This window comes from Charadrius vociferus, unplaced genomic scaffold (assembly GCF_000708025.1).
Source record: "Charadrius vociferus isolate BGI_N301 unplaced genomic scaffold, ASM70802v2 scaffold141, whole genome shotgun sequence".
In the NCBI taxonomy this organism is placed as follows: Eukaryota; Metazoa; Chordata; class Aves; order Charadriiformes; family Charadriidae; genus Charadrius; species Charadrius vociferus.
In genome coordinates, this window is record NW_009647743.1 from 1635248 (window position 1) to 1648539 (window position 13292).

Below are 13292 nucleotides of genomic sequence, written 5' to 3' on the forward strand. Positions count from 1 at the left end.
AACAAGTGATCTACGAGTGTTCACAGCCATTTTAAACCTCCACAATAAACTCAGAGCCAAATTACTACTGGAATTGATTTAACCACAGTATCTCTGGCTTCACGGAGGAAGAAGTTGTGGACTTCTCACTGAAGTTTGGAAAAAGTTTGGATTTGAAATCACAGCCCGAGACTGTATTTTATAGAAACAAACACTTATTTGAAATTAAAACCAAATATATTCATCCAAGATAGATACCCTGCTTAGGAAAAACTAAGACCAACAATTTAACATTAAAAAAAATAATCATAATTTGGGATTACAAAGGAGTGCTTTTGACTGTCTTGACTACACTACTTGTACAGTTTAACTAGAATATCCTTGATTGTGCAACATTAACAAGATAATCTAAAGAGCAATACCAGGGTTTGAAACAGAGCATGGAGAAATGCTGGTATTTCTAGCAATAAACCACCAGCAATGTTGAGCTAGGTACCTAATCAACCCGAGCCATCATATCTGGCAGCAGTAACAAAACCATCACCTACAGAGCATTGGTTAGTCATACCGTACCAGAAAATTAGTTTTCACATGCTGTATGTACTACAAAGAAATACACACAACCACGTCTGATCTCAGTATAAAGCACCTAAGAGCCTCTGTAAGAATTCTGTTCTCATTTTCCAACCCAGAGCCACCACAACCATGGGAGGATTGCTTTTCTGCCGGCAAATCGCCAAGACGACACTTCTGATTTCAGCTCAAGAATCCCTGACAAGCAGCTATTAAATTCTGACACATTCCTACCATGAGTGACATGTAAAAAGAGAACAGTGGAAAAGTATTAAACTCCACTAATTTTTAATCCTTATGAGCATACGACTGGAATTATCAAGCAACAGACAATAATACAATTAGAGCAGCTGCCGGCCCTTGTGTTTCGGTAGCACCTCCTGCGTTCTGATTCAAGAGCTGAGAATATATTATCAAAATGAGAAACAGAAAATACAGAAATACATCGTTACATAAAGGAGCTTGATGCAGTGAAAGAAATGTGACTTATATTCACTTCCCACCATCAGTCTGTGAAAGCAGCAGTAGATCAAGCTTGCCCAAGGCATGCAGTTAATAAACGTTAAAAAAAGCCAAGAAATCCTGCAAAGGTTGCCATAGTAACGACTCTTTCTCCTTGGAAAAACATTAATAAAAATATACAGATAGCCAAGGTACAACTTGGCAATGACCCTAGGGGAATTTGACATCTCCCAAATATTTTTGTTTTACTCAATTACTGCTCATAATTATTTTAGTTTACTCCATGCACAGTATATTAATTCCTCCTAACACAATAAAGTTAAATGCTTCATTTTTATCTCATTACGTACTGAAGAATTACTACTCATTAAATTATGCAATCTAAAAAATGCAAGCAGACAGCCACCAAACTTCCAATACCTTTTATCCAGCTAGCAACATTAATTTTCAAAAAACTCAGTTTAGATGTGCTTATCTGTGATTCAGGACCTCATCAAAACTACTAAAAATCCCTTCTTAGTATCACTATGGGAATATAACTTTCGGTACTAGTAATATAATTAACAGCAGCTTAAAGAAGAAAAATATAAAGGAAGTGAAAGAGAAAATATTAATTTAAACAATTCTTACTCGTTGTTGTCCTTCATACCAATCATCTTCATCAAACCAGTGGGAAATATAAGTCATCCAAGCCATGACAGAAGGCACAGTTGAAATAAAAAATACAGAACCTGAACACATGTAAGTACAATGAGTCCTGTGTTAAAATTTACTTCAAAACTCCAATAAGCTACCCAAAGATCTGAACTACGTGATACAATTTGATATGAATAAAGCTTTACATTCATAAATACATAATCTGAAATACTTTCAGCAGCAATTTAAATGCCCTATGTATTGGATTCTGAACTGGAAAATGGTAATCAACGCTAAAACAATTACTAGATTATATATTCCAGTATTTTAAATTCAAGCAGATTAGTGTTTCAAGCTTGATTTTACACTGCTTCTGAGCTCTGAAAATGTGGTGCTGTTTGAGTCATTCTCACTGGTCTCCTAAAATATTCTTTTCCTTTTTTTCAAATGTACTGTCTGTAAGAAACGTGGCTCAGTGCACAAAAGCTGGTACTGAAATGTAAAATGCCTTCAGAATCACGGGGAGTGACATGTTTTGGTTATGTAGGGAGTGGTTTCGATTGGCACAGTAGGAGGGGCCATAATTATCACAAGTGCCGAACATGTTATGTTTACCACTTTTTTTAAAAAGGGAAAAAAAAGGAAAGGAAAAAAAAGACCTGCATCTCCCTTGTTCGCAGCCAGCAGAGACCGAAGGGCTCAGCTACTGCCATCAGCACTGGCTGGAAAATTTAAAAAGCCTAATTTTCACTAATTCATCGGAATGCATCTGCTGCTTCTCTCTCCCTTGGGAGAATTACACGTATCTGACTGTATTTATTCTTTCTGCAGCTAGTTATCGTTTTCTGGTATACTCTTAACTTTCACCTCAGATTTCCCAGTGCATTATACCACTGAAAACGAGAGGTAAAAAGAGGAATAAAAGCTGTATTGCTCACGCCACCATTCAGTGCTGCAGCAGCACGCTTCATCAGCTGTGCTGTTTAGGAGACATTATCACAGAAATCTTCCCGACCGTGTGGTTGCAGCAATTATCAAATCCTCAACAGAGATTATGGAGGCTTAAAAACCCCCAGTTTCTTAAGAAATCTAGAACCCAGACAACTTCTGCCTTTTTGTACTAGGCTAACAAGCCGTTTCCCAAAATTCATACTATAATGAACGCGAAAGCGAAACTGTGGAGTCAATTGTTCAATCAAGAAATAAACAAAGAAAAGTAGGAAAAGAACAGCTGGAATACCAGATATAACCTGGCGTTAGTGGTCAACATGACTTACCATTTCCAAAGAGCAATGCAGTGTCATTACCAGTCCTACTCTAACACACGTAGTTTCCATTAGGGTACTGTATACGCAAGCGACGACCTCAGATACACAGCAAGGAAATAAAGAAAAGCAGCAATACTTTTGCTTTCCAACCTCTTACTCAGAAATTAAGACACCCAAGGGGAAAAAAAAACAACCAACCAACAACAAACCAAACACACAAAATAATAAAAATTTAAATCAAGACACCCATTATAATTATGGGAAGTAGCATTCCCAGATTAGCAGATTTTTTTGTGGTTATACAGGCCTCCAGATAAATGTATATATCCAGAAGAACATATAGGGGAACTTCCCACCATACTGCTGAAGTTTTTCAAATTACTTGCCCTTTGAGACTTCGGCTCACACATAAACAACGTAAAGTGCACAGAATTGCATGGTCTCACAAACTACATGGGAAACACGGGATTAATCCAACCACCTCTATTTGTATGGCCGAGGAAATGCCTGACCATATCCACGGCCTATGACTAAATGCTAGAAATCTTACTGATGTACCACTCCTATGAACACAAATTTTACAATTTGCTAAACAAATCATATCCCCATTATTATGGCTTGTTCCACGCCAAAATCACGGTTGCAAATAAATTAATACAAGCACATTTAGCCTTTGCTTTCATGCTGCTCTGTCTCTTTATAAGGGCACATAGCATCGTTCAGAATCTCGAGCAAAATATTGCATATCGTTCAACAGTAACAGATTTGGTTCTGTTTCACACTTACAGCTGTTCCACAACGTATGTGAACTGAAGTTTCTAGTCTCAATACCAACCTGTTAGAACGATGGGTCTTGAGAGAGAGAGACTAACACTGTGGTTCACATTAGTTTCAAGATCATCAGGGAAGAACGAGCTAAATGAATACGGATACTCTATTATCCTTTCAATAAACTGGTGATATCTTCAGCTCAGAGGTAGAGACACAATTAAAATCTTCACAGGATAGCGGGTGGGAACTTAAACTGCTAAAATACTCTATTAGCTGTAAATAAAGTAAAAAGCTTTGTCCTAAATTATATTCGAAAAGCAAAGACAAGAAAGACTAGTAGCTGCAAATGCATCACAGGTCCATTATATTTGTTTGCCTATTCAATCATTTATCGCTAATTGTAGGAAAAGTATTATACTATAGGTATAGTAATACTCCAGTGGAGGATGAATGAAACTCCGTGTACTCCATTTTTTGTAATTAAGGTTAATCTTATTAAATGTCTTATAAATAACTTAGTATGCACTTAACCTAAAGTCCAGTTGGTATATCTAGATAAGTGTTCTTTGTTCTCACTTTTAAGGACAACAAAATGTACTATAATGTCAAAGTAAAAAAAAAGAATTTTTGTTCAAGCATTGAATGCTAATAACAGATTTTAATAGATCAGACCAAAAGAGAAAGCTTTAAAGTGTATACTGCCTTACAATAGATTGCCCAATAAATGTATTTGCAATATTGCAGAGGGAATAAAAAGATAAAGATAAAAAGTAGCATTCTAGATATACCGCTGTCCTGAGTCATTTCACAATGCTTAGCATCTCCCGCATCCACAGTCCTATCAGCACGTGTTCAACTGCATTGCCCAGACTGTCCACAGCCCTCACCAAGTCCCACTGAGGTTGGGCAGTCTCAGGGCTATAAGGGACCCAGTGTGCTCAGGCCAACTCCTACAATTCCATAGAGGCAGCTGGATAATACAGGACCACAGCCTCTTCTCTCCCCTTCACGTAACTGTGCAGTCTTTAGTCCTTACCTCTCTGTCTGGCCTCTAAGGGAGACTTCCCATTAGGAGTAGGGACTTTATCTGCCTGTGGAAAGACCAACAGGAGGAGGATGAGTGGGCTACTTTGCAAAGTATGGAAGCCAGGAGCCAAAGGTGACCACAAAGCAGAGGGGAGGGTGACCTCACTACTGAGTGGCACAGTCCCTCAGTACTCAAGAGCAGCAGAACAGGTCCAGGGATGGTAACCAGGTTCAGCCGATAGTCCAGTGATCACCAGACAAGTTCACAATGCCAAAGCAAATCCAAGATCAAGACAAGAATTCGGCAAGGCAAGGTCAGGAGCAGCAAGGCCAGCCACAGTGCGGCTATGGCATAGTTCAGGTGAGACCAAGGCAAGGACCAGAGCTCCAGGACGGGCCTAGAGCCAGGGGGCAGAAGATACATGGATGGAGGCCCCAGACAAGGTTTCTCATGGCTCTTTGTCCCAACTTCACTATTTTCACAGTCTGACACAAGGTCACACAGCTGCACCATAGCAGAGCTTGCCTTGAACACATACAGTTAAACTCCTGCAATGGGGAGGAAAGAGGGTAAAGATGGAGATTGAAGAGCAAGAGTTACGGGCTGGTCAGGCCAACTACAGCCTGGGCATTGCTGGAATGGAAGACGCAGCGGAGCAGCGCTCTTGAGGTCATATCATCCTCAGGTCAGACAGTCCTGTAAGCTCACAAGAGGTCACTACGCCGGCATTCTGATCTAGAATGAGCCTCAGTTTGAATGCCTATGGCCAATTTTATCTTCTCACAGTACAACACTCAGCAGTGGGAAGCAGCTGTTGCCGGCAGTACTACCTCTGAGAATCTAACAACATTCAACTAGCCATGGGTTCTGAAAACTTCCTCTGCTCACCGAGTCTCTGGTGTCCCCCGTCCCAACAGTGTAATGAAAACCTGCCATAGAAGACAGAAAACATACTTCTAGAAGACCATTTCTCAACTTCACAATGCCAAGTGAGTTCCAGTGGGGAGGACAGATGGAAGTGGAACAGAAGATCATAGAATCGTTTCGGTTGGAAGGGACCTTTAAGGCCGTCTAGTCCAACCCCTCTGCCATGAGCAGGGACATCTTCAACTAGATCAGGTTGCTCACAGCCCCGTCCAACCTGACCTGGAATGTTTCCAGGGATGGGGCATCTACCACCTCTCTAGGCAACCTGGGCCAGTAAGATGGTTCATAAAGATGAAATAAAAGATGGATCTTTCATAAAAGATGGTTCATAAGGTGAAAGCTACACTGTGGAGATGGGGAGTGACTGGGACGGCGAAGCTTGAGAGTATACCAACAGATGCCTGGACGCTGAGTGAGCCAAGCCCGCCGGTGGAGACACTGGATCCCACAGCTGTGAGCTCTCCAACCACAGGCTGCAGGGGTTCAAAGAAGCTTGCTGACCCAGGAGGAAGAGTACAAATAGGCAGATGAAGGAGATGGAAGGAATACATAGTTTATTAGCTTGATAGGTCATAAAGAAGGCAGTCCTGTTCATGTAAGGCACTTCCACTTACACACTTTTGAGGGTTGTAATGCATGTAGCCAGCACAATTCTGGCTACTTGCATTCTATCACAAGCAGGTATGTGCCACTGTAAAAATATAGTGACTGAGCAAATACCTTCACCTTTTGTGAAGAATTTGAAAAGTTATCTGTCAAGGATAACGAAAGTTGTACATATTCATAGAACTACTATCTGAAGAACACTGTCTGAAGTGACAATTCTTTAATCTTTATTTGGATTTCTAAATCAAGTTGTTCTCAAAAAAGTTGAATATTGAACAGTTCAACATGATTTCAGAATCTGAAACTTCTTCTAGCTTCAAGTAGGAGAGGATTTTGTTCCAAGTGAAGACTTACTTATTGACGATGACAACCTTCAATTGCCTTAAGTGTGGACATTAGGCAGGACAGAAAGCCCAAACACTATGAAATTTCCTCCAAGATGCAATGCAGCAGGAGTAAGATAGTAATTGGGTTTTGCCAGATGCTTTTAATGATTCTGCCTTATACGATAATAAGGAAGGCTGTGCAATGTGACAATGGTGACAGTGGAGGTTCCTACCTCCGGTACCGCAGATCAAACAGCTGAATACTTGGTTCCAAAATTTGATTGACTAGGCATAAGTACAAAACCCAAAACCAGTCAGAAGGATAAAATGGAAGTGATGTAAACATTGATGCTTTAAGATAAGAACGTTACAATATGTGGTTAAAGTTCAGTGCTATAAAGGTCTAGAATTAAAAAAAAAAAAACAACAAATAAAAAAATAATAAATCAATGTTTACCTTCTATTTGTATTTGGTATGAAAATTGATCTTATTTCTGGATGCTCCAATGTGGATATCTTTTTATTATGAGTAAGCTACTACCTTGCTCTCTGCAAAGACATGACCTTAAAAGAGTATGAAAGGATACGCTGAAGAGTATAGCGGCCTCAATCTCTACACATGAAAAGATATACCTAAATATAACATACATATCTATTCAGCTAGAAAACAAAGGCTAAAAGATTACATCTAAAAATAATGATCTATATGTCATTGGAATGAGCAAACTGGTATTATCATCCCATGTTATCTGACAATATCTGAAGTCAGCGATGCATTTCAGTTACGAAGAAAGACCTTCAAGAACAGAAGAGAGGTAAGAAACCTCGCTATCTTGATCTTCCACCTTCGCCCCAAATTCAGTATTATTTAATAATTTGTAGCTGATATACTGTGCCAAATCAACCACGCACTCATTCTTTTCCAAATACATTCCCAACCATTGTTTATGTTTCTGCTTAAATCTTATAGAGATTAATATTTAGACATTTGTCCATATTATTTCTTTAAAAAGTCGGGTTTGATGTATTCTTGCCATAAATCAGTAGCATTAAGTATGTTTCAAAATTAAGAATGATTTTCAATTAGTTGACTACATTTACACCTGATAGAAACTGGTATTTTAGTAAGCTTGTCTCCAGACTCACTGTACCCAATTCTATGACAAAATGGATTCTCTGTCAATCTGTGTAGACATTATTTCATAATATGTCCCATCATAGCTCTAAAAATTATCTACTGAATTACTAACTACTAAAGATTAACATGCTACAACTTTGCACTTTCTCTTTTGACAGATTTTGAAGATTCATTATAGGAACTAGTGTCTTCATAACGAAAAACCCACAACAAAAAAAACCACAAACAAAATACTTTAAAAATTCCTTAAATTACAAAAATTTGTTATTTCATCATTTGTATGGTATTATGTAAATTAATTATATCAATAAGTATAGTAATTGAAGTCAGTTAAAAAGCCTCAGATTTTATTTATTAATTAGTGTTTTGAGAACGTGAAGCATGTAGTGATCCTACGGATCCCAAGATACAATGTTTACAGTAGGGATGTGCAATTAAAAAAACATACGATAATGACACAGCAAACCTGTGTCTCGGTGATCCTGTCATACGAGGTCAGTTAAGAATTAGATTTCCCCTACTCCTCCCAAGCTGTTAACGGGACATACATAAGCAGGGCTCTAAATGGTTGTCCTTTTTACTTTTCCCCTCGTTTGCTCTTTCCCACCAAGCTGTATGGATTTATCAGGACAAGACGACATACAGGATAGCCAGGCTGCCTCGCAGTGATTAGCATAAGCTGTTAGTAACAGACGTGCACCACCACCATCATCATCACCAGATCTGCACCGGGATGAGACATTAGAACAACCTTCCACAAGAGCACAAGGACAAAAACATAGCTACTTTTAAGATTGAGCTTTATCAGTTTATGGAGGAGATTAGGCTCTAGCTGCCAACAATAGCAGTGGATTGGACTTGATCACATATCTTCCTAAGGATGTTCCATAATTGGATCTTGAAAAAATAAATTCAATGAAACTTTATAGTCTTTTTTTCTTTTGAAGAAAATATATTAACATCTCTTAAGAAAAAAATACGAGTATGTTTACATGTACTGTGCTACTGTTACTATGGCTTAGCAGATGCTTTCATTCAAATTTTGTGAAGAATACATATAACATTTGAGAAAAGGGAGAGTTAAATACCTCTGATTTTCAAATTCCTTGGTCAAGAAAAAAAGGGCACACAGCATATGTATGGAGAAAAAATATAACCTTATTCATAAAGCTGTATCTATACTGAAATGCTTGTCTCAGTTTCACAATTGCTACACATATAATATTTGAATGTACTCAAAGCTGAAGTGACCTAGTTTCTGAGAAAAAAAAGATCCTTCAGTCTGTCAGCAAACAGTTAATATGGCAAGAAAGATGTTGCATGTATTTTTTGTGTCATGCTCGTAGGATTTATCTATCTCTAGCTAAGTCATTCCATTCTAACGTGTTCTTCAGAAACATGTTAGATTATAAATTTAGGTTATAATAGCGCAAATCCCCATCTGGAATGATAATAACACATTTTAAAGTAAGTATTTTAATAATAATCACTTTTTAAACTATATTTTGCTGATTTGGATGTACTTGTTATTTAGTGTAACAGTACTTGTTATTTAATTTATATTTAAGTACATTTCTATGGCAGATATAAGGAATAACAAAAACAATTCCTCAGTATATTTAACTCAACGTACGAAGAACTTTCCTCAGCAGAAAAAAATTTCAGCATCTGAAGCACAAACAACTCTGTTCTGAAGCTCAAGGTAATATTTAAAATCCCTCAGATCTCGGTTATGTCCCTGTGCTATTCACCATCTGCGGGTATCTGTTAACGGATCTGGTGTGCCAGGAGGGTTGAATAGCCAAAGTGTGGATGACATCCAGCTGTATAGCATCTTGTGCACGCTGTATGCTCTCGCACATCTGCTAATACTAATTTTCCAAATTTGGAAAACTTGCTAAAGCTGAACACAGGCAAGACAGAGTTGATTTTACGGGAAAAGGCGGGGGGGGAATCAACTTGTCTCCAAGATAATGTTCTAAAACATGGAGATTTTCTGCCCGAAGAATTTTTACATAGCTGTCAATTTAACAGTTCTGTTCCGACGCTTCAGGGCCACCTATGCTCCAATAACCACAAAAGGAAAAAGAACCCCCAAAAAACCAAACACCACAGCCACCTCCAAAAAAAGAAACCTCTCTAACTGCAACCAGATCGCACGGCGTTCTCTGGAAATGTGAATGGGATACAACTACACCCATACTCATAGCCAGCAGGTTAAGTATAAAAAACGTGGTGTAGGTTAGTAACAAGTCATTACAGAGCTCTTCCCAACACTAAGCTCACACTTGAAAGTGGAAGCCTTAACTTTTCTTTCCCGCATCTAAACTTATGTATGAAGTTGATCTCCGGGGTCTGACACATCCTTTTTCATTACACCATCATCAGTCTCCCAATACAGGTATTTTCAGACAATAGGTAACAACTAGGAAAGGAAGTTAAGAGAACAAAAACAGTAGCATAAATTAGTGCTCTTAGACCTTGATTTGCCTATGTGGGGGGGAAAAAAAAAATAAAAAAAAAGCAATCAACTCTAGCATAACCCCCCAGATGATGCTTTAACCAGATGGAAAAAGGGAATACAGAAGGCCAAACCCAAAGAGATTAGGGTTCAGACTATCAATAAACTAGGCAATTTATGTCTCATTAAGAAAGATGCTACTCAGTAAGAGGCAAAAGCAGGTTATCTAATGGCACAAGTAAATGCAAACAATTATATCCAAGACAGAAACAACATAGATCTTAAAGCATATAAACTGAAGAGCTGGGCTAAACTCTGTCCCCCAAAAACCTGCAAGTAGAGATGATTGGTTTCAAGCGACCATGAAATTGAGTACAAGAAGCAGAATGGAATCAGTCAAAAGGAGAGAAGAAAAAACCCTAACAAAATCAGTCAAACACTGGATGTGATAAACCATGGGAGAAGTATGCGCCGTCAATGGGATGTGGCCACGAGAAGAAGAGATGTACAATGTGTTAGGAAAGCTATTTTCAACACCAAAGGAAGCTTAACACCATTACACCAGACACTCATGCACTATGTTCAGCTAGCGTGTTCAAGAGAGATGGATTTAAACATTTTAAATACAGTGTTTTAAAAAATGATGGAGGAGGAGGTAATTACCAGAGATATAGAAATGTTATTTACATCAAGCTACCATCCAGGCTAAGCAGTTGGGTTCATATTGGCCACATAGACTGGAAAGTAGATGAAGGTTCCTGTACCTGAACCAAATTTCTGGTCAGTAGAAGCATTAAGAAAAAAACTTCACTAAGGAGGGAAAAGGCAGTATTAACTTCACCAAGATAAGATCTATAATACACAGCATGAGAAAAAGAGATGACATTAATACTTTTCCATGCCAACAACTGCTTCTGAGAGCTGGGGATCCCCCACCATTGAACAGGAAATCAGACACTGGACACTGAATAGAAAGATTCATCACTGATGGAGATTTAAGAAATTACTAATTATCGACTTGTCTGCTTACACACCGCTTCCCACATAAAAACAAAGAAAGTAGCCCAAGTGAAAAATCGAAGGAGGAGCGTTAGCAGAGATGATGGTACAGTCAAGGTCACCACCATAAATGAAAACACCACCAAATGACAGAAAGAACTGGAAAAGTCAAGTTCCCACACTTGAGACTGCCTTGAGAGCTAGTATATGATATTGTTAACAATGTTTAAAAAGTCAGCAAAACTGAAAAAGCCTTTCCTGACCCACACATCGCAGCAAAACCAAATTCTCCAATCTGTGCTAGAACAGGATAAGGACTAAACGGCCCCAATGGATTCAGCCAAGGTGTACTTATTACAGGATTTAAATGAGGAAGAGAATACCGTACAAAGCTTCCCTCCTTCTGCAGTCCCCAGAGCACAGCCCAGCTCCTACCATAAATAATCGCTAGCCTGAACGACATTATGTCACTGAATTGCCTATATCCTACAGGTAAATTCTCAGTTCTCAGAGCCAGGTGGTATAATTCAAATGTTATATCGATATTTACTTCTCTTCTTGTGCTGTGTATCTTTTGCCTTATATAACAAAATATGTGAGTTACACGATATCTTCACTAGATTTGCTGAAGTAACTCTTACTGTCTACATCAACTCCGACTCACAGACTGCAGGAAGAGGAAATATTGCTTTCCCTAAGTTACCATCTCCTATTACCACTGCTAGAAATAAAATACTGGCTCACTGAGTTAAATGGACTATTAGTCAAGCTCAGTGATGGCTTTCTTACATTGTTCTTGCAATGTGGAAATTTTCCTCATAGCAGATAACCAAATTACAAATTTATCATTGTGCTATGGGTCCTTTAAATAGCCAGAGCTACTCAGTGAGTCCGAGATTCGGTGTAATAGAATGCACAGAATAACACTTTATTGAAACAGAGATGGAAGAAGACAGTAGATATCTTATCGGGGGAATAACCAATAAGTTACCAAAAAATTAGTAAGTAAAACGATGCTCCTGGGATATTTTAAAACTTTTGCTTTATTTGTATTACTCCATACATACTCCATACTACCTTTGGAAGTTCTTTAGATCACCGTGTCACCATATGGGTTACAACAATTAGCCAAAGATGACTTTTGAACAGTTCTGATATGCAAAACATACATAACGGTAACGCAAAGTTAGCTTGACTGATTTATGCAAGGCACTTGTTCTCTAACACAAACTTTAAAATGTATCAGTAACTGATACAGTTGTGCCTTCAATCAGGAATGAATTTATCTGCAAATGGCACAACCTAAGGGAATTTCCCCTATTTTGGGACTACAAAAAACTAGCAAGAGCAAAGGTTAGCACCTTGAACTTTATTTAAAACAAAGGGAAATATGCCTAACCATGAATAGCTTAAGCAAAATAACACTTCCCTAAAGTGTGAAGAACTGGTTGTTACTTACTATATGTCTCTATTATCAGTATTCTTCCCCCTAAATGCTCTTATGAATAGGAGGAAACCGCATATCATCCCAAAATTTTTTAATTAGGCACAAAACCAGAAAGCTCTACACTCCTAACATAGAAGAGATTTAAACTCTAGAATTAGTTAAAAGAGACACAACAGACTCCCTAGCCCATAATGTTTTTGAAAGACTAAGTGCATGGCCATCACAGAAATATTCTTGAAACAACCAGTTTCGGGGTTTGAAAAGGAAATTTGCAAGTATTTATATTCTATATCCGGCAGTGGTTAAGCCTGTTATTAAGAACACTATAGTCTTTATTGATTTTAAAATCCAGGATTATGACCTTTACTACAGCATTCCAAGTAATTAAAGACCTCACTCAGACTTTGACTTCATGCCTGCCCCTTTCAAGCATTCCAAAAGAGTTTCTTGAACTGCTGCGTGACCACTTCTACGGAAAGCGACATCTCTTAAGATATCAGAGGAATGTATTTAACAGAAAAAAAACCCCACACTTTAAATACTTATCTCTTCACTTGTGAAGCCTGCTGTCTTAAATTTATTCTCACCAGCTTTGCTAGCTTAGCCTGTAGTTCGCTTTTGTACCTGAAGAATTTCTTTTTCATTCTCCAAGCTTGTTTTAGCGCCCCCCCC

At 38.3% G+C, this 13292-nt stretch overlaps 1 protein-coding gene across 1 annotated transcript in view; it reads right to left on the minus strand.

Moving 5' to 3' along the window:
* Positions 1-1710, minus strand: part of WDR17 (WD repeat domain 17) — a 50413-nt gene extending 48703 nt beyond the window's left edge. The window contains exon 1 of the mRNA XM_009882008.1: positions 1645-1710. Coding sequence (XP_009880310.1) covers positions 1645-1710 — 66 coding nt within the window. The remainder of the gene's footprint in view (positions 1-1644) is intronic.
* Positions 1711-13292: the final 11582 nt, after the last annotated feature.